This window comes from Trifolium pratense, linkage group LG2 (assembly GCF_020283565.1).
Source record: "Trifolium pratense cultivar HEN17-A07 linkage group LG2, ARS_RC_1.1, whole genome shotgun sequence".
Classification (NCBI taxonomy): Eukaryota; Viridiplantae; Streptophyta; class Magnoliopsida; order Fabales; family Fabaceae; genus Trifolium; species Trifolium pratense.
In genome coordinates, this window is record NC_060060.1 from 51,270,406 (window position 1) to 51,295,944 (window position 25,539).

At 32.1% G+C, this 25,539-nt stretch overlaps 2 protein-coding genes and 2 long non-coding RNA genes across 6 annotated transcripts; all 4 read left to right on the forward strand.

Annotated features, from left to right (window-relative positions):
* The first annotated feature begins 1,649 nt into the window (after window positions 1-1,649).
* Window positions 1,650-4,979, forward strand: LOC123909049. Its single transcript, XR_006809806.1, has 2 exons — window positions 1,650-1,744; window positions 4,799-4,979. It is a non-coding gene; the product is annotated as an uncharacterized LOC123909049 (long non-coding RNA).
* A 5,033-nt stretch (window positions 4,980-10,012) lies between these two features.
* On the forward strand, window positions 10,013-12,184 carry LOC123904903 (probable polygalacturonase At3g15720). The gene is made up of 7 exons (XM_045954507.1): window positions 10,013-10,156; window positions 10,268-10,405; window positions 10,779-10,952; window positions 11,119-11,326; window positions 11,483-11,564; window positions 11,676-11,784; window positions 11,855-12,184. The coding sequence occupies exons 1-7, from the start codon at window positions 10,013-10,015 to the stop codon at window positions 12,182-12,184; spliced, it is 1,185 nt and encodes a 394-aa protein (XP_045810463.1).
* Window positions 12,185-13,201: 1,017 nt separating this feature from the next.
* Window positions 13,202-16,724, forward strand: LOC123908748. 3 transcript variants are annotated; one of them, XR_006809681.1, is made up of 8 exons: window positions 13,202-13,467; window positions 13,551-13,738; window positions 14,379-14,709; window positions 14,791-14,928; window positions 15,432-15,485; window positions 15,887-15,966; window positions 16,070-16,147; window positions 16,357-16,724. It is a non-coding gene; the product is annotated as an uncharacterized LOC123908748 (long non-coding RNA). The 3 variants fall into 3 exon arrangements; XR_006809679.1 differs by having other exon boundaries at window positions 16,362-16,721; XR_006809680.1 differs by lacking the exon at window positions 14,379-14,709 and having other exon boundaries at window positions 16,362-16,678.
* Window positions 16,725-23,815: 7,091 nt separating this feature from the next.
* LOC123908490 (probable xyloglucan galactosyltransferase GT14) lies at window positions 23,816-25,490 on the forward strand. The gene has a single exon (XM_045959144.1). It carries the CDS (start codon window positions 23,953-23,955, stop codon window positions 25,378-25,380), a length of 1,428 nt encoding a protein of 475 aa, XP_045815100.1. The 5' UTR covers window positions 23,816-23,952; the 3' UTR covers window positions 25,381-25,490.
* Window positions 25,491-25,539: the final 49 nt, after the last annotated feature.

A 25,539-nucleotide genomic window follows, 5' to 3' on the forward strand; every position in this document is an offset into this window, starting at 1 on the left:
CTTGTATGCTGGGACGCGAAGGAGGCGACAAAGAGTGGTGATGACGAAGGGGTGGCTAATGTTGGTATCTTGGCCAGAAATCATGCGCTTAATGCTCCGCGCAATCATCTCCCCTACCCGGATGGGCTCTCCCCTCATAATGGAGTAAATCACGTGGCACTGTGACATAATAATCTCTGACTCCTGTGAGCAACTCTCAAAGTTGCGGATTAACCACTTGTCCCACCTTTTTGCTGCAGGGACCATGTTTGTAATCCCAAGGCATTGTCGTCTGCCCTGACTGTCATAGCGCCAGTCTCTCCCTGTCAATGCCATCCACCTATAAGCCTCAGCGGTCTCTGCCATGACCGGAAGAAAAGAGATAGCTTAGCGGGGAAATTGATACTTCGCTCGTGAAAAATCCCCTTATCCTTGATGATATGGTAGTGGTCGGCGCAGGCGGGGCTGGTAAATCTGGAAACGTGTGATTTTATGGCCTTTTCTAGATTAATAAGTGTTTGGATTTGGTGGGGATAGGTATAGAATATGAAAAAGATGAAGAAGATAAAGATTTAGAAAGGTATATGTGAGAGTTGGTTGATTTTGAGGTTGTGGAGAAAATTCGACAGAGTAACAGCGCGAAAATTGGATGTGAAAAGTGAGGAATACATACACTTATTTATAGAAAATTTGTGTCGCATTTGTGCCGCGATATGAGGTTGTAATTTTAAAATTTTCTGACCTTTTCAGGGGCATTTTTGTAAAATTGATTTTCCTTCCCTTCTAAATTATTTTTGGTATTTTTGAAATTTTTCTAATGCAGTAAATGAAATTGATAAATTTACCTTGGGTTGCCTTCCAAGCAGCGCTTGTTTAGCATCTCTGGCTTGATGCATTTTCTCTCTAATTCAGAGAATAGGTTCGTGCAGGTTCACCTTCAGTAGTGATCCTGTAATTCCTTTGGCAATCCGGATGGTCACACCATAATTCAGCTCTTTTAGGTGGTGGTGTTTGTTTATGTTTGATGTGCATCCATCTCCACATTGCTTCTTTCCGGAGCTTCCCCTTTCTCTTCTCTTTCTTGCTTGCTGGCTTCTTAACCCCACACTTCGATTTCGTCATTTCTTGGGACGCTTTCATCTTTTAATCCGTTGTTTGTGTTGTTGGGATGTGGGTGCTGTTAGTCTCCTTTGAGCATCCATTGCCTCCTATATTTGTTCCACCAGCCAATCTGCTCCTTCCTTCTTTCTTATTAACTCTCTGGTTCCGTTGTACCGGTTCACTGTACTACCCAGCATATGTAGACTTGTATGCCATCTTCTTTCTGTTTCGTCAGGTCGTCTTGAGTCTATCTCTCTGTTTAACCGTTTGATTCATTCTTTTATTTGAACTATGCATGATGTAACATTTGTTTTAGAGTATTGGTAATTATTTAATTATGCTATTATTTTAATTGTAAGATTGATTGTGTTTATTTCTATTATGGGGGATTAATAATCATAATTGAAACTTAGACTAAGTAATTAGAATAACTATCAAGTAGGATATCTTATTGAGTTATATTACTTAATTGTTAAGTAGAAATAAGTAAAGAGGGGGGTGTATAAAGTAAATAGTAACCTTGAGTATATATAAAACAAAAATTCATTTTGGTCAAAAACAACAAAAACAGGAAGAACGTAGAAGAGGAAATAAGAGAGGGGAAGGTCTAAGAAGCATAGAACAAAAATCAAGAAAAAGAACAAAGATTTCAACTTGAACTAAGGTATGAGGGTTAGTTTTCATGATTTAGAGGTGAAATTATTGAGAGAGGAGAAAACCCTTTTCTCCATCCCTTTCTCTCATCCATCTCATAAGGGTTTGGGTGGAAATTGATGGGAATGTGTTTATTATGCTTCTTTATGTGTTTATTCATGATTAGAGATGAAATTTATATGAAAAGAATATGTTCTTGATGTGTTGTTATTGTTGTTTGGGAGTTTCACCAAATTGGTGAAAATATTTAAGTGTTCATGAATAAATGGTACTTAGATGTTGTTCTTTTAATGCTTTAAGATGTTATGAGTAGTCTTAATTACACCATAAAAATAGGAATCACGATTATGAATTTTCAGGGATTTTTGGGATGAATTTCGGAAGAAAACAAATGGGTTTTTGATAACACTGAAAAATATAGTATTTATTTTATAATATTAGTTTAATATTTTATTATTTTCTTTGCATTTTAGTAGTATTATTATCATTTTTTATTGTGTATTACAGGTATTTCCGGAACTTCTCGAAATAAAAAAAGGGTCACAAATTTTATGTCAAAGTGGATCAAAAAGACATTGGATCAGATGGAAGAGAGGCCCAAAAGAAATTGGACGAACAAGCCAAGCCCACATGCACTTGGCATGTGCCATGCACATGTGGTTCAAACAAACACATGGCGTTGGTCATGCTTGTGGCACTCGCCACACAACAAGCCATGGCGCCGGCCATGTGCTTTGTGGCACCCGCCACGTAATGTTTGTTTTCTATTTTCACGCGCACGTTTCACACCGTTTTATCCTCAACTGCTCCTCAGATTTCGGTGGAAGTTACTACGATTGCGATGCAAGTTTCTTGTAACGGAACAACGAATTCGAAGGAGATATTTTTATCTCATAAAGCTTATAAATAGAGAACACTAGTCAGTGTTTTTCTACACCTTTTCTACGCAGACTTAGATTTTTAAGAGAAAAAATTCAGTTCAAAATTTAGTTGTTAAGTGTTTTAGTTTACGGAGCAAAAAAGTGTGGTGTTGCTGCTTACACTTCCCGTTCCAGTTTCAATCAGTTTGCCTTTGATATCTTGCGTTCCTGTGTACCTGTACTAGTTTCACTAGTATTTGTAAGTTTTAATACAGTACTTTTATTCAGTTTCAATATTCAGATTTATGCTTTAATATAATTACGGATTCAGATTTAATCTTATTGTTACAGGTTTAATCTTAACATATTCCAGTTTGATACTCGTACCGTTTTATTCATATGCTCTGTTTAATTTATGTTTACTCTGTTTAAATGTTTTGTCTAACTAATAATTATTTAATTAGTATCTTGTCAAATAAAATCATGCGCAGCTAAATCTATTTAACTGGAATGTGAACTAGGAAGCTAATCTGGATTTGGTAATTAACTTGTATACTCAATTTTTAAACTAGTTTTCTGTATCAGTTTTTAATCATTAAATTAAAGATTTTGCACGAGAGTGAAAATTAACTAAGGTATAAATTAATAGCGCGACAGTGTGAGATTTGTACCGGATAGTAAAAACTGAACATTAATTTTAAACACCGCGACAGCTCTTTAAAGTTAATTAAACTATATTAGTTTTCAAAAAGTATTTTATAAATAAATGTGAGAGCGAGAGTGAAGCATTCATTTATATAATATAGTATCAGTTCAATAGCGCGACGGCGTGAGACTATATTTTTAAACTAATGTTGTTTTGTGAAAACTAGATTCTTTTCCAATTAAATTGTATTGATTTTCAAACAGTGTTTTCATAAGTAAATGTAAGAGTGACAGTTAAACATTTATTTTATTTCTACATGATATAACTCAATAGCGCGAGAGTGTGAGAGGCGTATCTTTAAATCAATATCAATTTCTTAAAAAGAAACCTTTTTACTAAATACAAATTAATTATTGAATCCATTGAAGCGACTTAATTCACATTTCGGTTAGTATAATAATATTATATTTAATACAGTTTAATTAATTATCTAAAACGCCTTCTTTAATTAATATCTAGCCTTAACCTTACGATATATTAAAAACATAAGCGAAATATTAACAAATAGTCCCTGTGGGATCGATAATCTTTTATAACTACACGATATACCTGTGCACTTGCAGGAATATCGACCAACAGTTTTTTGGGATAAAAAGTGCAGAAAATATATTCTGCAGGATGAACAGTGCGTGCAGCGACGCACCTGGCCGTCGCTAGTCGTCGCAAAGCTTTTGCTGACTTTTGGTGGACTGTTGACCTTGATTTTTGTCGACTTATTCACCCGAAATCTATTTTTCTCAGTTTTTCGCCTAGATTTCGATTTCGGAGTCCGTTTTCTGAAATTATTCTTAGTTAATGGAGTTTGCTTATATTTGGCACTACTTTAACTTTAAATTAATTTTCGCGTTTTAATTAATTTGAATTTGGTAAACTCACGATGGTGTATGATCTTAGTGTCTTGTGACTGAATTATGGATGATAATAATTGATGATTTATTATGATGAGATATATTCTAAAGACGATGATTTAGAATATTTGGATTATGTTATCCGTATTATGTTGATGTTGAAATAAAACCATATGACGGATATATGCATATTCATGCATTCATAAGTTGTGTCTATTGATGAGTATTCTAGAGACGATGATCTAGTTTACTGTTGTTTTAGAGACGATGATCTAAAACATTTGGATTAAGTTATCCAAAATTATGATGAATTGGTACCACATGCATATAGATATGTCTAGGTGACATCATATATATGTGACAGTAGAATCAATTAGGAATTATGTGATATTCTTAATTGTTAAATGATACTTATCATTGTGTATTTCCTTATTTGTTGATATTTGTATTCCTCTAATTATTGAGTACTTAACAAGCGAATATGTTTGAGAATGTCTATATGTTCTTAATACATATGTGAGTTGTATGAATTGAATTTATTCAACTGTTCTATGTTATTTAGTGTCTGATATTCGATATATTAGTCACTAATTATGATTATGTTATCTAACCCTCTGTTTTGTGTTTGTGTTGAACCTTTGGGGGTCCAGATACTCAGGTTGTGTATGTTTGTCGGTGTTCGAGTTGTTGGTGAAGCTCCGCTCTGATTTTGACACGGGGAAGGATTAATAGAGTCTTTATTTAATTTAATTAAAGATGTATTGTATTAAAAAAAGAATTCTGTATAAGCGACGTTTAATATTTTATTACATTAGTAATGTCTTTGAAGTATGTAATACCTTAAACCACTATTTTATATTTTATCTTCGACTGCGAGTCGTTTTAATTTTTTTTTATCCGCTGCGTATTTTTTTTAAAAGAAATTTTATATAGTTAGATTTATTTAAATATTGGGTTTGGGTCTTACACATGACCTTAGAGTCTCTGTTTTACATTCCCGTGCAAATCGCAGCTGATCTTCCACTTCTTTTATTCCATAATCTAATAATTCGTCAGTGGTGTAGTCCCTCATATCGTCTGCGTCAATTGCTTCTTCGTCTGATGGGTCTTCAGATGATTATTCTTCTAGGTCCTCCTTCGGATCTTCTTCAGGAACTTCTTCCTCCTTTTCGTGAGTTTCACTAGGTCTGATGTCTTCTATATTTTTGTCTCGAACTTCTGCTCGGTAACATTGATAGCTTACTTTATCATAAACCTTCAGCGTTCTTACTTCTCCATTCATATCGATCGTTAGTTCTCCCTGTTTCATATCGATGCAAGCATGGCTTGTTGCTAGGAATGTTCTTCCTAGGACGATATCTTTCTCGTTGGCCAGATCGATGTCTATTATCACAAAGTCTACTGGGAATGCCAGGTCATTGACTTGTACTAGAACATCTTTGATTATGCCAATTGCATTGACTATGGATTTATTTGCCATCAGAAGTTCCACTTTGTCAGAGATTTTGATTCGTCCCATGTTGTACTTTTTCACAAGAGTTAGTGGCATTAGATTAATGCTGGATCCGAGGTCCAGTAATGCTTCTTCGATTCTGACTCTATTTATGGAACATGGAATAGTAAACTTCCCTAGATCAGGTAATTTTGGGGGAAGCTTGCTTCGTAGCTCTTTTTCATGAATCTCTTCCATTTCATTTAAGAATGCCCTGTATGCATCTTCCAAGGTTATACTTCCATTTTCTTGAACCACTTCTTGAATACTTCGAACTCTATGGCTTCCATTTCTTTAGTCTTTCTCTCAACCTTCTCTATTCTTTTCCCGACAACCTTACATTCTTCCTTCGTAGGATTGTCAACTGTATTTCCAGCATAGTCCTTTGAGAAATTCGTGATTAGCTTAGTCAAATGTCCTATCTGAGTCTCCAGATTTTTTATTGAGGCTCCTTGATTGACAGCAATTACTTGCATATTCTCAAAGTTCGTCTGGCTTATCTTGACGAATTGGTTGAATTCCTCTTCCAAAGGTGATGGTTTTCGTGGTTGTTGTGCCTGTTGTGCTCCTTGAGTAGAGCTTTGGTTCCACCTAGGATTTTGATTACCCCAGCCTGAGTGTGGACTCGGTAGTCCCATGAATTTGGCGTACTCTTCGTTAGAGATTCCTTCAGGAACGCAGTAACCATTAGGATGGTTCTCATGACAAAAGTCACAGATTTCATGGACTTTCTTCACCTCGGCCCCTAGGGTGGCCTTTTCTAGCTTCTTTTTTAATAGGTCTATCTCCTTTTGATAGGCAGTTTCCTTGTCTAGTTGCAGCATTCCAGCAGGTTTAGAAGTTCGCTCGTTGCTCATGTTGTATTCGTTTTGGCACATTTGTTCAATGAGCTCCTTTACTTCTTCTGCGGTTTTTGCGTTGATCGATCCTCCAGCTAAGGCTTCAAGGTGCATCCTGTGTTGTATGCGCATTCCTCCGGTGAAGATTTGCATCAACTCCATAAGATCTAGACTATGGTTAGGGCACTTTCTTTTTAGTAGGTTGAAGCGCTCATAGGTCTCTCCTAGTGTTTCGTTGTCATGCTGCTTGAAGTTCATGATATCTGCCTTTCTCTTCTAGAACTGGTTGCGGGTGAAAAATCGTTCCAGAAACTTGTCTTCCAGCTCCTTCCACGTCTGGATGGTTTCACTGGGTAAGCACTGTAGCCATTCTTTTGTTGTACCTGTCAGGGAAATAGGGATCAACCACATGGATTCCCAGGTAAGAGAGGTGGATCACTTAAATACCATATTTTGCCTAGCCAAAATCGTCTATTAGTTTAAATTTTGAAAGAACGGATTTTTAAAAATTTTTGATTTTTTTTTTGTTTTTTTCGAAATATTTACAATTCCTAAACTACGCTAATGACTTTGTAAAAAAAAATTATATAACAAATTTTAACAATATTATATAACAAGCAAAAAAAAATTATATAACAAATTTTTAAATATTTAATTTAAAATTAATTTTCTACATTAATATAAATAACAAACTCAAGTATCTAATATTATTCAAAAAATAAAAGCTTAAATATCCAATAAAAATCAGTGGACCCGTGCGAATTCACGGGTCTTTAAACTAGTAATACATTATAAAACTTTCTTTCATAATTTTTTTTTTTAATATACATTCTTTGATTTAAAATTATACGAGCTAAATTCGATGGGGATACCTGATCTCCATTGGGTATGGATTTAAGGTTATCATTTTTATCCCTGCTCGAATTTGGGATGAGTTTGGGGAAACCCGAACTTTATGGTTTTGGATTTGGGGAGGGCAAAACTCGTCTCCGCCCTGCCCCTAGTCACATTGCTTTCTTTCTTTTGTAACATTTAGTACATTGCTTCCTATGGTACATAGTATTTTTTTTTTACGCTATGGTACATATATTTTGTTTGACCGAGGCATTTTAATATTGTTTCTCATCCAATATGTATGGTTAATCACGCGGCTATTGAATTGCAGCAGGTATGGCAGCATGATTATTAGCAGCCGAGGATCCATATCGGAAAACCAACACATTTTTTTTTTATATTCTAAGCTTATTCCGATACGCTAATCATAAATCTAATTTTTTTTCTCTCTTATTTTAACCCTAATTTAATTCAGATAAAATGTTAAAAAATACTTCAACAAGAATCGAACTCATGACATTTAAGAATTATTTGGTGAATTTGACACTAGGCTACTTCAATCTGATATAATTTGGTAATCCACATGTAATAAATATGAAATCAATGTTTCATCTATTACTAATATATCGATTACCACCAAAGTTTATAAATTATCTTTATTGATTTTAACCCACATTAAAATTTTATATCATTTATTATAATTACACTAAAAATATAAAAAAATATATAGAAATAATATAAGATAAATACAAAAAATACAAATATATAGATAAAAGCGCTGGTGATATATTCGTGAATTCAATTTCGCGATGGAAAATGCTTAATTGCACACATTGATTGTCGTGAAAAGCGCGCACGAGCTATTATGTGATAGCCATATACACCTTATTACTCCCTGTCAAAATTTGATCATAATGGATTTGTTTTCTCTTTCTTTTCTTTTTTGGGTACATGAATACAATTGTTTCTTTCATGAATTTATAGTTTTTTTTTTAAAATAGTCTAATTACTAAAATTTTACCTTTAAATTGAATAAATAGGTGTTCCGTGAACTTAGTTCAATTGTCAAAGATATTGCATTATATATGTAGGGGGCCGGAGATCGAATCCCGGTCATCCCACTTATCTACTTTAAGTGTGAAATTTCTAACCACTAGACTATTTGATAAAAAAAGTGAATAAATAGTTGTGCCCAGGTTCGAACCTATATGCATGGGGCCGGAGTTCGAACTCCGGTTATCTCATTTATCCATCTTAAATGTGAAATTTCTAGCAACTAGACTATTTGATAAAAAAAAAGTGAATAAATAGGGATACCGAGGTTTGAACCTCGGTCATATATTTTACATGCAATATTTCTACTAACTGTAATATTCACGCGAATAAATTTTTTTTTTTAATTTAAAAAGTATATTTAACTTGGACTAATTTTTCAGTTTGAAATATTTGATGGTAAACTAACAATTATCACGTTAACAATTATTATCATTATATAATAATACTTCATACTGCAGGTCGTGCCATTTAGCATATATATAGCAGTGCAGTTCTCACTTTCTAATTTCGTTTTTTCCGTTAAAATTAGGAGCTTAAATGTATGGAGTATTCATAAAAAGAAACAATTGATACATAATCAATATACGACATAAATATGATTAAAATAATATTGACTAAAATTTGCCAATGTGTGACAACAATAACCCGATCTTAATCATAATCATAATTCTCACTTTCTTAATTTGTTTTTTCCGTTAACATTAGGATTTAGGAGCTTAAATTTGCCAATGTGTGACAATAAACCATCTTAATCATAATCATAATTCTCACTTTCTTAATCCGTTTTTCCTGTTAAAATTAGGAGCGTATAAAATGAATATGGAGTATTCATAAAAAGAAACAATTGATACATAATAAATATTCGACATAAATATGCTTAAAATATTATTGACAAAAATTTGCGTAAAAAAACTCACTATGTTTGGTCCAGTGGTAAAGGGTCTGGATAGCCATATATACCTTATAGGTCTTGGGTTCGATTCTCAGCTCATTGTAAACCAACAAAAAGAATTGCGTAAAAAAAAATAAAAAATTTGCCAGTGTGACAATAACCGATTTCTTGATTCTGTTAATTCATTTAGACATACAAATCAAGGTGAATTCTAATATGGACCACTTCATCAAGTGATCCATGGTGGACCAGTTACGAATAACATTATAACGAATACGAATTTTACAAAATCCACAGTTGGATTGAAAGTTTAGATCATATAGATCATCCATAGAAAAATTTAGAAAAATTAAAAATCATTTGATATGTTATTTAGACACATCAAGATTAACGGTTTATTAAATAACGTAAATCTTGATGGGTCTCAATAACATATCAAATGATTTTCAAAAAAAATTTAAAAATTTATGGATGTTCTATACGATATAAACTTTCAAACCAATAATGAATTTTGTAAAATTCATATTTGATAGATCACTTGTCCACGGTGAACTACTTGTAAAGACGGTCCACCGTAGCATTAGCCTACAAATCAATACCATCATTACTAGTAATTATAGTTTTCCTTCATAAGTGATGCTCCTACAATATATAAATAGTCTTCCTTTCTCTAATTCTTACACACCATTTTTCTAGCTTAGCACTTGTTTTTACCACTACTTTTGATAATATTAATATTAATTTTTCAAAGATGAAAGTTTTGTTTTCTCTTCTTCTAGTGTTATTCATTGCTTCACCTATCTTATGCGCTAAAGTAGGAAAGTCTAATATTCCAAATGCTTTCAATATTCTTAAGTATGGTGCCAAGGGTGATGGCCATACTGATGATTCAAATGTATAGTATTTTTTTTCTTATTATTTCATTTTGTTTTCATGCAATTATATTTTTATCTATGAGTCAACTTTTTCTCAAATCTAATACATTTTTCATCCGTATATAAAAAAGGCTTTTTTGAAAGCATGGAAAGATGCGTGCAGTTCAACTAAAGGTACTCCAACACTCATCGTACCAGCAGGCAAAATATTCATGACACAACCTCTTACGTTCCAAGGTCCTTGCAAATCCAGAAGAATGAATGTTATGGTATGTTATTATAAATAATTGAATCAAACACAAATGTATGCATGCTGCATGACTATATATGGGGAATGTCTCACTTTCTATCTATATATATACACCTTTATTTAATATATTTTTGTCAAACCGAATTTTTCCCTCACGCAATTTATCCTATAATAAATTAATTAATTTTCATTTAACGGTCGATTTTTTTTTGGCCAAGTAGTCTAGTAACTATATTTTCACCCTTAAATTGAAAAAATTGGAGGGATCAAAGTTTCGACTCCTACATACATATATAATGTGATGTCATTACCAACTAAGTTATGAGATTATGTTCAAATTTTTTTGTTTAACTACTATTTATTAATATTATTATGATTAATTGATTTGGCAGATTAGGGGAACAATCACTGCTCCAAAAAATCGTGAACATTGGAAATCGGACAGTAATGATCATGATTCATGGATCACATTCAGTCACATAAGTGGGCTTGTTGTTAATGGAGGAGGAACACTTAATGGCCAAGGTGCTTCTTGGTGGGACAAGAATGGGAGTGACAGGCCAACGGTAAGCTTATTTCCATGGAAACTATATACACTTTGATAATATAATGAAAAAAATATACACTTTGAGTCTTGTATTTAAAGCTTTAATTTAAAATGTATAATATTAATTAATAATAATAATAATAATTTTTATTTTCTGATTTAATTAATATAATATTTATGTGCAGGCTGTTCGATTTCTTGGATGTGATAATCTAAAACATAACTCATTGACCCACCTCAATAGCCCAAAAAATCATATAAGCATAACCGGATGCGATGGCGTTTTAATCTCTAATGTTAAATTAATTGCACCAGAAACTAGTCCCAATACCGACGGAGTTGATATTTCATCATCAACCAAAGTCTTCATCGAGCATTCAACCATCTCAACTGGTTCAATTCTATATTATTTTCTATCATTATATATTTATGTTAAAGTTAATCATAGAGTCAAAGTTCAATCAATTAATTTATTAGACATTTTCCCTCTATCTAATTAACATTATATATTTGCATCTTATTATTTTTCTTATTTATTGTTTATAATAGGTGATGATTGTGTTGCTATTAATAGTGGTTCTAAGTTCATCAACATTACTAATGTTAAATGTGGGCCTGGTCATGGCATTAGGTCAGTTGTTCAATTCAAATATTGTTATGTTTTTAATTTTTGCGTTTTATTATTACTTCATTAACATTGATGAAACTTCAACCTTTCTTTGATGTGTTCGTGAATATATAGTATTGGAAGTCTTGGAAAAAATGGGGAATATGCTACGGTAGAAAATATATACGTGGCACACATTACTTTCACTCGAACAACAAATGGTGCTAGAATCAAGACATGGGAGGTAAGAATTGATTATAGTTAATTCAATAATCAATTATGTACTAATGTTTTGTTTCTGTTGTTTGAATTAGGGAGGATCTGGATATGCAAGGAAGATAACTTATAAAAATATTACACTTGTTGGAGTGAAGAACCCTGTGATAATTGATCAACAATACAACGCTTTACAAGCTATAGGTAAAGGAGTGAAAATTAGTGATGTTACTTTCCGCAACTTTCGGGGAACCGCAAAAAATAAAAAGGCAATTGAATTGAATTGTGGCAGTATTGGTTGCACAAACATTGTACTTGAAGAGATCAACATATTTGGTCTTAATGGAGAGAGAATGTCTTCATCGTGCAAGAATGCACATGTTACAAGCTCTTCATGTAATCCTACTGTCGCATGCATTGGCAAATGAGTTTATGAAAATTGAAGAAAAGAAAAACAATATTATCCTTAAAATGTCAAATGTTAGTCAAACTAGTTATTTTATCACTTTGTGGATGACTCAAACTAAGCAAGCCAATATTTCATCACTATGTATTGTGAGATGAAATTCTATTCTTTATTAATTTAAAAATATTGAAATGAATAAAACGGTTTTTATCTACTAATATGATCATATCTTGTCTTATTTGATTATATTTGCTCATGGCATTTTAATTTAGAAAGGAAAAAAAACTATATTCTCATGGTTAGATCTATTTAATTTTTAATAGTAATTTTTTATATAAATAAATAGTAGAATATTTTTTGACATATTGCAAATAACTGTATTTATTTAAACATCTCCATATCTCTATCTCTATCTATAATATACATAGCGAGATTCCAAGTAGCTGTCTCGTGTATTCTCAAGAGAAAAATTATATGTGTCATTATTATAGAGCTTTTATTTGTGTGGAAATTTTAGCATATAAGGCATGTTGTTCGAATCCCCACTAGTGGAAAAAACACTTTATAGAAAACTTCTTAGGTCGGTTAGTGTTGCCACCTGACTTAAGAACATGCGCGGTGGCAATTCCGTAAATAAGTTAAACTTTGTTAGGTCCGTTCAGTTTTTAACTGATGTAATAGAGATTAAATAAATAATATTAAATTCAAATAAAATTTGTTAATTTGCAAAACTTTCTTGTTAAGTCAGGCATCTCTCAACCGACTTAAGAAACCCCTTTTGTTAAGTCTGATGTGCCTCAACAGACTTAAGAAAACTTTATGTTAAGTCAAACTTCAACCACCAAACCTATGAAGTGTCATTTATTTATAACAAATTAAATTATATTATGTTGCATACTGGAATCGAACCCAGTCCTTAGTATAATTTTTTTTTTTTTTTTTGACTTGAAAAATCCTAATCCTAATCTTTAAAAAAAAAAAATTATTATTTATTAACAAATTAACAAATACGTAAAACATTCTTCCTCTTCTTCTTCTTCGAACCCAGTAAACCCTTCCTTAGAACCATTATTCTTCTTCATCGCAACAATCTTCTTCTTCTTCTTCTTCTTCAATGCAAACAATCTTCTTTTTTTCACTGCAATCAATCGAATTCTTTATTGCACCTTCATCACCTTCGAACCATTCGTAAAGTGAAACCCTAACTTTCATAGAAATTGAACTGCTTTACTCAAACTTGAAAATTCGAACCGTTCCTTCGCTGAAAACTTGGAAATTCGAACCGTTCCCTTCACCCATTGATATGTATTGAAACTTTAAACCCTAACTTTTTATTTTTAGTTATCGTGAGTTTTCAATTTCATTTTTTGGAGCATATGATTTTTAAGGGAACTGATCGACGTACCGCGAGAGATCTGGAAGAGAAGATTGAGAATATGGGTGGACATCTTAATGCTTATACTTCGAGGGAGCAGACTACTTATTATGCTAAAGTTTCGCAGAATGATGTACCTAATGCACTTGATATTCTGGCTGATATTCTGTGTTTATTGCAGTTATTTTCAATCTCTTAATCGTGAGTTTTTTATCATGATTTTTGATTTTGCAGTTAAAACTCATGATTTATTGCAGTTATTTTCAATTTCTTGCTGTGTTTTTTATCATGATTTTTGATTTTTTTTATTTGAAACGGCTTTTATGTTATTATTATATTATTAGACCTTGGATTCTAGATTGCTCTTGTGGTAAGTTGCTTAGTGTAATTGATTCACAATCTCTGTTAGTTGGTTAAAGAGTAAATTATAGTATCACAAGAGGTTAAGCATTTACTAGTTTTTTGTACCAAGCTTGATTGTGAGTTTGTTTATAAATTGAAGTTTGCGACCCTTTCTACTTTGTAACTGTTATGGAATCCATCTTGCTTGTTCGTAGAATTTAGATACCGATAATATGATGAACAGTCTGGAATACAATGCCAATCCAAACATAAATGTGTTACACCTAGTCTACTTGGGAAAAAGGATCATAATACAACATATATGCATTGGAATGAACTGATCACATGGTTCTGTTTTGGTGAAAGAAATTAGAATGTACTATAACTTATGTTTTGTTTGTTTTCAAGATGTAGTTTGGTTTTTATTTTTTAATTTTCAATAAAAAATACATATAACAATTGACACAAGTTCAACTTATGATATGCATATGCTTTATAGTCTCGGATGTTTGAGCTAATTGTGGACTAATCGTCTCGGAGGTTTGAGCTAGAATCATTAGTGTCTGGGCTGTGCAGAATTTTCTGTCTCTCGCAGTCTCGCTTCAATTTCTCTCTTGATCATTATGGCATCGTGGGGTAATAGAAAGCAATATGAGGCTCAAATACTTACGAAGGAAAATTATGTTTCACTACAATAGTTTTGATCTATGGCAGCACCGCTTTTCTTCCGTTTATGTTATTGAGGTTTCCTAATCTATAAAAACATTAGTACATGTTCAGCTTCATCAAAGGGAGTTCTATTTTCACCCTTATTGTCTTGATATGTATTGGTTGGTACTTGTACTTTCCTCAGTCAAAATTTTTCATTTGGATATTTTAGTGTATATTTATTACTTGTTTTTCTTATGCAGTACTTTATAAGATGGAGGAGGAATGTGAAATGTATAGAGGGGAGGCTCACAAGGCACCCATCCTAGCAGCTATAAAATTGGGAATGTGGTCCTTCTGTTCTATTTTGCAAAAATGTGAGATTTCCATTGAGCAAAAGTGTAAGTGGTTCTTAATTATGCTTATTCATTGGTGTTGGTGTGAGTTTTATGCTTCTGTTTAGCTTCTAGGTCTATTTGTATATCTTGCTTTAATTTGTTCTATCTGTATGCTTGAAACCTTAATCATATGTTGATTTCATGGAAATGCATTAACTTCTACCTATAATTTCTTTGATTCCTTTGATGGTTATGATTTGAAAGGGTTTTATCTTCTTATGTTGGAACTGTGTTAGGTGGAAAAAATTTGAACAAAAACAGAACTAGCATGTTTTGGCTTGTAATATGATGACTATACTTGTTTTAGACATCCAAGGTTAATATAGTGTTTGATCTAGTATTATAGTGTTGGGAAGTTCCTCAAGGAGAAAAACTCATATATCAAGGTTGATTTGCTTACCATGCATACTTTTTGTGTTGAGATTGAATATGTGAACAAGTTTTTGTGTTGATTTATTTATGCTTATTATGCTAACTTTATGATTTATGTTGCTTTTCCCCTCTAGGTGTATGGTGTAGAACCATCTGAAAGTGCAGTACTGAGAATAGAGGAAAATCAGGTGATTTTACAACTCTGAATATTTTTTTACCGGTCTTCATTCTTTATGAGAATGTTATTGTATTCATGGAAGATTAGAAGTCAAGAAAAACATCCAAGACTCATTTTTCATATTGTTTTAATCAATGTATCACATTCACAATATATAGGCGTAAATTTATTGTATGTGACCAATCCTGTTAGAATGTTGACTAAATTGTTTTTTGGAAGTTCAAAGCTGCACTTAGTCCCTTTGTTGATTATTGGTTTTTCTTGTATCTAGCTACTATATATTCTTGTTATTCATTTGAATTGTTATATTTTAAATGTGAGAATTTTATTCCTTTAATATCTAAGCAAGTTCTTAGACAACCACTTAAGTCACTTTACTGATTACTTTTTCCATTTGCATACATTTCAAAGGCAAACATCAAATCCAAGGGATTGGTGTTGGCATCGTTCCGCCTGTCTTGGAAGTTGGTCTCCTAAAAGAAGTTATTCAGGTAGCTTGCAACACTAATACATTGGTATTCAATTATCAATTATGATCCAGAAATGTTTTCAATACTAGATGCTAATACAAGTGATTATGTTTTGACCAATAAGGTTTTATGAACGATACATGTTTCAAGTGAAGAAGCTATAGAAACTACTAAGTTGCTTGCCTTGAAAGAAGGTTTACTGGTATGTCATGATTGATAACTTATGATTCTTATTATTGGCTTTGTAGTATTTTGCTTTTGGTTATTTGTGTTATATAAAAACTCTTCAAACATATTGTGAATATGCATATTTTGATGTTATTTTAACTTAATGATATTTTATGCCTCAAACTAAATTGAACTTTATTAATATTTTAGTTAGGGATTTTTAATATTCTTTCAATTTTTAAGTTCAGGACATTTTCTCATGAAGGAGAAAACTTCTCATTCTCAAGCATGGTTTATCTATTCATGGGTTCCAAATGTCATTGTTGCTAAGAAGTAAGAAAACAGAAAATCCACCTCAAGCATTAGCGAAAGAAGCAATTGTTGATGAGAGATATGAGTTATCTCTTTTTTTAATCATCTTATTTTAATTATCATTTGATTGTGATATTATATTTCTATTGCAAGTTTTTATTTTGATAATGATTAAAAGTTTCGTAACATTGTTGATAGTGACATGTGTTAAAAGACAAGGCTTGGTGATATTTCTTATCTCTTTCACCTTGTCTTAGTGTTGTTTATTACTTGTGAATGTTATATTTTACTTTTGTTTCTGAGTATATATATGTACTATGTAGTGTAATTTGTATTGAGAGTTTTAATTTGTTCTAGTGATGCATATATATATATATAGTCAATAAGTTAATGTCTTTAACTAATGTCCTTGATTGTTTTACATTCTATTCGTCGCTAAGCACTTCATTCGGTTGTTATAATTATAAAATAAAGCTTGATTTTATTTTATTTTTTATGATCTTCATCTTAATTAGCATTTATTGAATTGAATAATGCTGGGAAAGGTTCTTTAGAACAGTATTTAATTTAATAAATTTAGAGCGTAATTTTTTTTTTTAAATTTTCTATACTTTTTAAGTCGGGTGAATGATAACCGATCTAATAAGTTATTTCTTAGGTCGGTTCAAAATCCGTGTTAACAACTCAATACTTCTTATGTCGGCTTTTCTTAGGTTGGACGCGGGACCGACTACAGTATTTAATTTAATAAATTTAGAGCGTAATTTTTTTTTTAAATTTTCTATACTTTTTAAGTCGGGTGATTGATAACCGATCTAATAAGTTATTTCTTAGGTCGGTTCAAAATCCGTGTTAACAACTCAATACTTCTTATGTCGGCTTTTCTTAGGTTGGACGCGGGACCGACTTAAAATGTCATTTTAAACCGACCTAAAAAGCGCTTTCTTAAGTCGGGTTAAAACCGACTTAACAAATCAAAACTTCTTATGTCTTTAACTGTTAAGACGGGTACGGAACCGACTTAAAAAGTCATTTTTAACTGACTTAAAAAGCGTTTTTTGTACTAGTGCCCATTGAAAACAATAATTCAATATTTATAACTTTATTTGGAAATCTACTTTTTTTTTTTTAGGAAACTACCTTATTATTATTATTATTATTATTTTGATAATTTTGCTTAAGGAAACTACCTTATTATTTTTTTATGATGTGGGAACTACCTTATTATTAGCATAAGGTCTGTTGTTTGAATCTTCTTTTTTTGACATAGTTTGTTGTTCGAATCTTATTGACAACAATAATCCAATTTTTATAATATTTTATGAAATTATACCTTTTTTTAGAGAAAACTACTTTATTATTAGCATAATGTATCTCATTAGAATCTCATTGACAAGTATAATCCATTTTTTTGTTTATAATATTTTATTTAAAGGTACTTTTTTTCCCAAAGAAAACTACCTTATTTTTACTATCATGTAAGCTTTACTATAAAATATATAGATCACTTTTTAATCAACTACGAAAAGTTTATATTTTTATTAATCAAAAGAGTTTTTTTAAATGTCAATTTTTTTATTTTTTTTTGATAAATTAAGAGCGTCTAGATATCAAGTTATAAGTGGATATCCCAACTATGTTGGCACCTCCACCTATCCCCTTCCTCTATCTATTAGCTCATATGTATTAATAGAAATAGAAAAAAAAAATATATATACATGAATGTCAATTTTATTTCTTTTGAAGAAAAATTTATATTGTTGATCAAATAAAAATTATGTTCATTAGGACCAAAAACAGAATAGAAGATTTTGAGAGGACGAAAATATCTCATTTTACTTGTTCATAAACTATGGGAATTTTTAACTTTTTTACAATTCAAAAATAAAAATTTCCATAAACATTAATTATTCAAACCTTTTTAAAGATGTTAATTTATCCTTGTAAGTGGAGACCCCCACATTTTTTTAATTTTATAAACGAGATCCCCAGATTTTCTCATTTGACGCTCATGTACGGAGATTAATTTTTTGTGGTACAGTGACAAAAAATTGAGAATTGGAACGAGATCAAAGTAGGTTGATATTCATTGAAAAAATAATACATAATTAAAATTTTAATAATTCCAACTTCAAACTTTCTATAAACCTTCGTTCAAACCTTTTTAGGGATGTTAATTTATCAATGTGAGTGGAGATCCTCACTTTTTCCCGTTTGAAGCTCACATGCGGATATTGTTTCTTTGTAGTACGATGACAAAATAAGTTTTAGAATTGGAACGAGATCAAAGTATGTTGATATTTTTCCCAAGCTTCAAACGCATTGTATGTTTTCCCAAGAAGCTCACATGTATGTTTTAGAATTAATAATATAAAATTAAAAACACCATTGGAAGCTTGGGAAAAAAAAATTGACACGAGGTACCTGCGCCTCTTTTCATTTTAATGTAATTTTTTTTGTCTAATAATTTACGTTGTAATCGTCACTTTTTGTATGTAATAAAATTGTGTATTGTTAAATTTGCTAAAATTTGTATGCCATTTCATTTTCTCAATCATTCTTGTTTTAGTTTATGTGTTGGTGAGAATTTTGTAGCAGAGATGCTCACATTCTAGCAAGCGAACAACCTCTAATTTTGCCTTTTAGGAAGCGAACATCTTCACCGTTCGCTTCTTGGTATGCGAACATAAAAGCATTTCGCAGACTATAAAAGCGAACCTTTCAGATGACATAAATGTGCATCTTCATTAACACGTTACTCAATCCGTTTTTGTCAAAATTAACTACGGACTAAACATACAAGCAAGTTTAAATAACATAACAGATATATGCATGAAACTTGTAAACTCCAACTAACCAAAATAATTATTTACATAAAAAAAAGTATACATATCCAAATCCATAAAAAAAACCAAAATATGTGTCCATCTAATTATTGCAAACAAAAACCTACTGACCAGCAGAACCTGGCCCACCCTTCCTCTAAACAAAGGTCAAATTGATAGTCATCTTCTCTGCATCCTGGAGTACTTGGTAAACACGGGAGTCATTTGCAACTTCATCGCTTATTATCAATCCCTTTATCATGTCACAGATGATGCCTAATGTAGTCAACAAATGAGATACATTGCTGCTCTCAGGCGAGGACTCCTCCTGGACAACAACATCAGACCTAGGCGTCCTAAGGGGGTAACTCGTTGGGAATAGGAGGATGTAAGGATGCGATATCTTAAAATATCATGTCATGTATTCGGGGGCGGTGACTAACAGAATGAGAGCACGACTGCCAAGCATGTCGGAAGTAAAGACACAATCCATGTGTTGGAGCCACTGTTGATCAATCTGGTCTACCGTGATAAGGGGATTCACAACGACATGTGGATCACGCAAAATGGGTAGATACCTGACCCTGATGGGCCCAAACCTGATCCAGCCGGAATACAAAGCGTTATCCTGAAAGGGGCATACATATCCTGGTGGTCCTTGTAACACCTTCATGTGATGTCGTGCAGGAGGAAGCGATCTATCAAGTTCCGCATTGCAAACTCAATTGTTTGCCGACTCAAACAAAACATCAACAAAACAATCAACATCAAAGGAGTTCACTTCCTGGAAAGCGAACAACTGTTACACCATTCGCCAACCAGAAAGCGAGTATACCCAGTCTTGTTTGTTTATAACTAAAAATAGTAAATTTTTATTGAAAAAAAAATTATTTAATATAAAATGCACAAATTTTAATACAAACTTACTATTTTGAACTTATTTTTTAAGGCAAAAGGTGTGTCATTGGTAAACCACTGCAACACACAATAAGGATTAAAATAAAATAAAAGGAAATACAAAATACAAAATACGGGGGGACATGAACCAAACTCAATCAAACCACGTAATCAACCGAAACGGGCATATAGTCCAAATACAACAAAAGTGGTTTAAATAAAACAGAGCTAAAAGTGTTTAATGTAACGACCCAATTTTCAAATTATTAGTTTTCGTGTTTTAAAATATTTTATTAACGTGGCATTTTAATTAAGTTAATAACTTGAGTTATTTATCAAGTACTTTAGTTATTAAGCGAGTAGTGAGAGTTCACGTGTTATTGGGCCAAAGCCAATTGGGCTTGAGGCCCAATGGGCCTTGTGTGTGTGTAAGGGGCGCCCATTAAGGGCTTAGAATAGAGAGAGAATTCATTTTCTCATTGTTCTTGTGAGTTCTAGAGAGAAGGGAGAGCACAAGAAGCTAGGGCAAGGGAAAAGTGAAGGGATTCAAGATCTTTCGTCGTGTTTTCTTCGAATCCAGGTATGAGAGTAGGTTACATAATTGTGGGTGACTCGAGGAAGGGGAGAATGTCGATTTCTCCTCACCCGAACTTCCTCCACCCCATTTTCGTTTTAGCTTAGGATGGATTTTCTTGATGGAAATCGGTTCTAAGGTTCTTATTATGGTTAACATGCTTTTAACATGAGGAATGCACGAATTTAATGGTTAAAAACGAGTTTTATGAAAGATTAAACTCAAGAACTTTGTGTTCTTGAGAGTTTTAATGAAAAGTGTTCAATCCTTACTTTTTCGATGTTTATGATGTGGATCTATGAAATGAACTGTCCTTTTGTGTTTATCCATGTTTGTTATGCTTGAAAACAAACTCTTTTGGGATTTATAACATGAAAAGTGGGATTTTTGGGTGATTGGAGTGGAAAAACGCAAGTTTTGAGCTTTCCTGTCAGAAGGAGCTCGCTAGGCCTTCGCTCAGCGAACGCGTGGCGAACAGCTCGCCACGAGCAGGTGTTCCACTGGTGTGGTTCGCTTTGGCTCGCTGCTGCTCGCCACTGCTCGCCATGAGTCAGTGTCCTCTTGGCGTTGTTCGCTACAGCGCACTACAGTTCACTTAGCGAACAGTACTAAGACTGCAACATTTTGTTGATGTTTATAAGTGCAAGTAGGCATTTGTAACACAGTTTAATGGTATTCTTACATGATTATTGATGCTTGTTGATGCTTATAATGATTGTTAATCATGTATGAAGTTGTAAATGAAGAATATTAAGGTTTTGATAATCTTAATGATGACGTATGTTGGATAGTGTTCCACATAGTAAATGACGAGCTTTATGCTAAATAATTGTGAGTGAATTCATGAAAAACATATACATGCATTCATGAATTGTTGTAGTATATTGGATATTCTAATAAAGACGGATATCAGATTATATTTATCCGATAAAGACGAATATTAGAGGTGAGATACTCTAATAAAGACGAAACGATACCACATGCATTAGATATGTCTAGGGGTCATTGCATGAAGTTGAAGCATTAGAATGCATTAGGTTATGTATACATTTATCTGATAAGTGATATGTGATACATACTTGGCTAATTGTGATAATTGATGATTGATATTGAGTGTTCGATTATATATGTTTTAAGAACTTATGATTGAATGATAGATGTTGATGAATATGTATAATTGTGACTTATGCATGTATGATTGAAGGAGTGTTTAAGTACCATTTTACTTACACTTATATTTTGATTATGTGATCTAACTCTCATGCTTTGTGTTATGTGCTGGACCGTTGGGGGTTCAGATTCTCAGGTTGAGGATCCCGATCAGAGTTAGAGGGCTTGCTCGTGCTTGTGATAGTGCGCTTTTTGGTGAGGAGTTTAGCTTAGACTACTCCTTTAGATATATTTTGTATATCCTTTTGATGGGTTGTATAGAATTGCTCTGATTAGGTGTTTACCGTGTCGGGTTATTCACTTGAATTGTATTAAGCCCGTGATGGCATATTTGACCTTGCTAATCCTTACTCTTTTTGTTGTAAACATGATATCCTTGTTGTTGATATGGCCTAGAGCCTAGGGATATTATGTGAAATATTAAGGTTATTGTATGATATGCACTTCATTAAATATTGCTTTTAATTTCCGCTGTGCTAGCATGATTAAATCCTGCCGTGATTTTGTATTATAACATGTGACGCCTAAATTTCTTAAGTGTTTTATTTATTTATATTCAATAAATTCGCATTAAGGGGTCTGGGTGTTATATTTAACATCTTAAGGCGGCGAATGAATCGATCCAAACAGACTCAATTCACAGTATCAACAACCCATACAAAAATTCACAGTAGGCATCAAGACTCTTTCGAGACAAATAGACTGAATTCAATAACGACGGATTGAAACAAGTTAAAAAAGACCCCAAATCCTCTGGCACAGGGGAATCAATTAAACCTGGGAATTTGCAAATTTGCACATGGTAGACATAAATTAAATGCATTAACTTCAAGAAAATATTATTATCTTTAGATTTTTAAAATATGCCTATAAACACATGTATGCACGACTTAAATAAAAAAGGTTAAATTGGACAATTGTTCTCTTAATTTATTTATTAGTTTCATATTGGTCCCTTAACTAATTATTATTACAAATTGGTCATTTAACTTATTTATTAGTTTCATATTAGTCCCTTAATTAATTAATGTTACAAATTGATCTCTCAACTTCAATTTTGTTTGTCATATTGTTCTTTTTCGTTAGTTTTTCTCAAAAAACTTTAACATTAGAAAATTAGTATACGTACGACGTGTTCTCCTTTTCAACATATCACTGATTTCAATGTGTTACGTGGCCACATCAGTAGCAAGTAAGCAAAGTTAACGTTTTTTTTAGAAAAACTAACGGAAATAACCAATATGACAAACATAATTAAAATTAAGGGACCAATATGACATGTTAATTAGTTAAGAGACAATCTGTAACGTTAATTAGTTAAGAGACAATTTCTAACATTAATTAGTCAAAATACTAATATAAAACCAATAAATAACTTAAAGAACGAATTTAGCCAATAAAAGTTGGACGTTAAAGTTTTAATACTTCATCCGGCCTTAATTATAAGCAAATATCAATTTTTAGATACATTGAATAAATAATGTATCTTTTTAGATTAAATACTGTACATTAGTTATTCAATGTATCTAAAAAGTGATATTTACTTATAATTAGGGCCGGATGAAGTACATTAAGGGCCTGTTTGTTTCGGATTCTTCACCAAAAAAATCTATTTTTTCCAAAAAAAAATCCATTTTTTTTATCTTATTTGTGTTTGTTTTAGATTTTTTCAAAAATAATTTTAGTAAAAAAAATTATTTTTTCATCAAAATGAGAATCTATTTTCAATAGCTTTTATCAAAATCCATTTTTTTTATCACTCATCATCCTTCACAATCTTAAAAAAATAAATTTTTATGATTATAAACAAACGGAAAATAGATTTAGATTTTCTTAAAAAAAATGTATTTTCTTGAAAATGATTTTTCTAGATAAAATCATTTTTTAACATCTCATAAATAAATGCACCAATTTCAAGAAAAACTTTCTGGTAGTTAGCAGTAGTATTTGTTAACAAGTTCCCTTCTACAAATACAAATGATATGTTCAATGATCATAGGCTTCAATTCTTCAGTCAAAAACACAAACACACACACACACACACTTTGATTTGTAACATCAATGGAAAAACCAGGTCGAAGTTACAATAATCATAATCAACTCTGGTTTGCAATTCTCATCTCATTTATCTTATTACTTCTATGTTTTCATTATTCAAACACATTTCCTAGTCCCAACAACAATGTCTTCACTTTCTCACTTAACAACAACACTGATTCCTGCAATGGCCGTTATGTTTACATTCAAAATCTCCCATTTCGTTTCAACCAATTTTTACTTCAAAATTGTCACATTCTTACCCGAGGAACCGACAAATCTAACATGTGTCCTTATATGAAGAACTTGGGTTTAGGTCCTGAGATTAAAAATCAAAACTTTAATGGTGTTCTTTTATCAAACACTTGGTATGCAACTAACCAGTTTTTGTTGGAAGTTATTTTTCATAATAAGATGAAAAATTATGAATGTTTGACTAATGATTCATCTTTAGCTTCTGCAATTTTTGTTCCTTCTTATATTGGTCTTGATATTAGTCGTTTTCTTTGGGTTTCTAATCTTACTGTTAGAGATTCTTCTGGTTTTGAGCTTGTTGAATGGTTGGTGAAGAAACCTGAATGGAAAAGAATGTGGGGTAGAGATCATTTTCTTGTTTCTGGAAGAATTTCTTGGGATTTTAGAAGACAATTTGATGATTTAGCTTATTGGGGTAGCAAATTTAGGTTTTTACCTGAATCTATGAACATGTCAATGTTAGCAGTTGAAGCTAGTTCATGGAATAATGATTATGCTATACCTTATCCAACATCATTTCATCCTTCAATGGATGGTGAGATTTATCAATGGCAGAGTAAAATCAGGCATCAAAAAAGGGAGTTTTTGTTTACTTTTACAGGAGCACCTAGGCCTGAAAATGAAGAATCTATAAGAGGGAAAATCATTGAACAATGTCGAGGTTCGAGTTTTTGTAAATTCATTGATTGTAGCTATGGTGGTGAGAAATGTGATGATCCTGTTAATGTTATGAAAGTGTTTGAAAATTCGGTGTTTTCTTTGCAACCTTCTGGTGATTCATACACAAGAAGATCAATTTTTGATTCAATTTTAGCTGGTTGTATACCTGTGTTTTTTCATCCTGGTACTGCTTATTCGCAATATAAATGGCATTTACCAAAAACCAGAACTAAGTATTCTGTTTATATACCTGTGAAAGATGTGAAAGAATGGAATGTTGATATTGAAAAAGTGTTATTGAGAATTCCAGAGAAGGATGTGATTGCAATGAGAGAAGAAGTTATCAAGCTTATTCCAAAAATAGTTTATGCTGATCCTAGGGGTAAGTTAGATAATTTTGAAGATGCATTTGATTTAGCATTGAAAGGGATACTTGAAAGGATTGAAAATGTAAGGGAAACAATGAGAAAAGGGAAAGATCCTAGTGTTGGTTTTGCAGATGAAGATCATTATAAGTATACATTTTCTGATAATTAGATAGTGTATAATGTATATCCATTCAATAATACTACTATTTAGTTTATGATGATAATATAATATATACTTATTATTAGTACAAAGTATTCATATTCCTAGTTAAAACATATATTGGTTACTTCTTGGTTTACATTTGTGATATAGGTGTTGTAATATTTT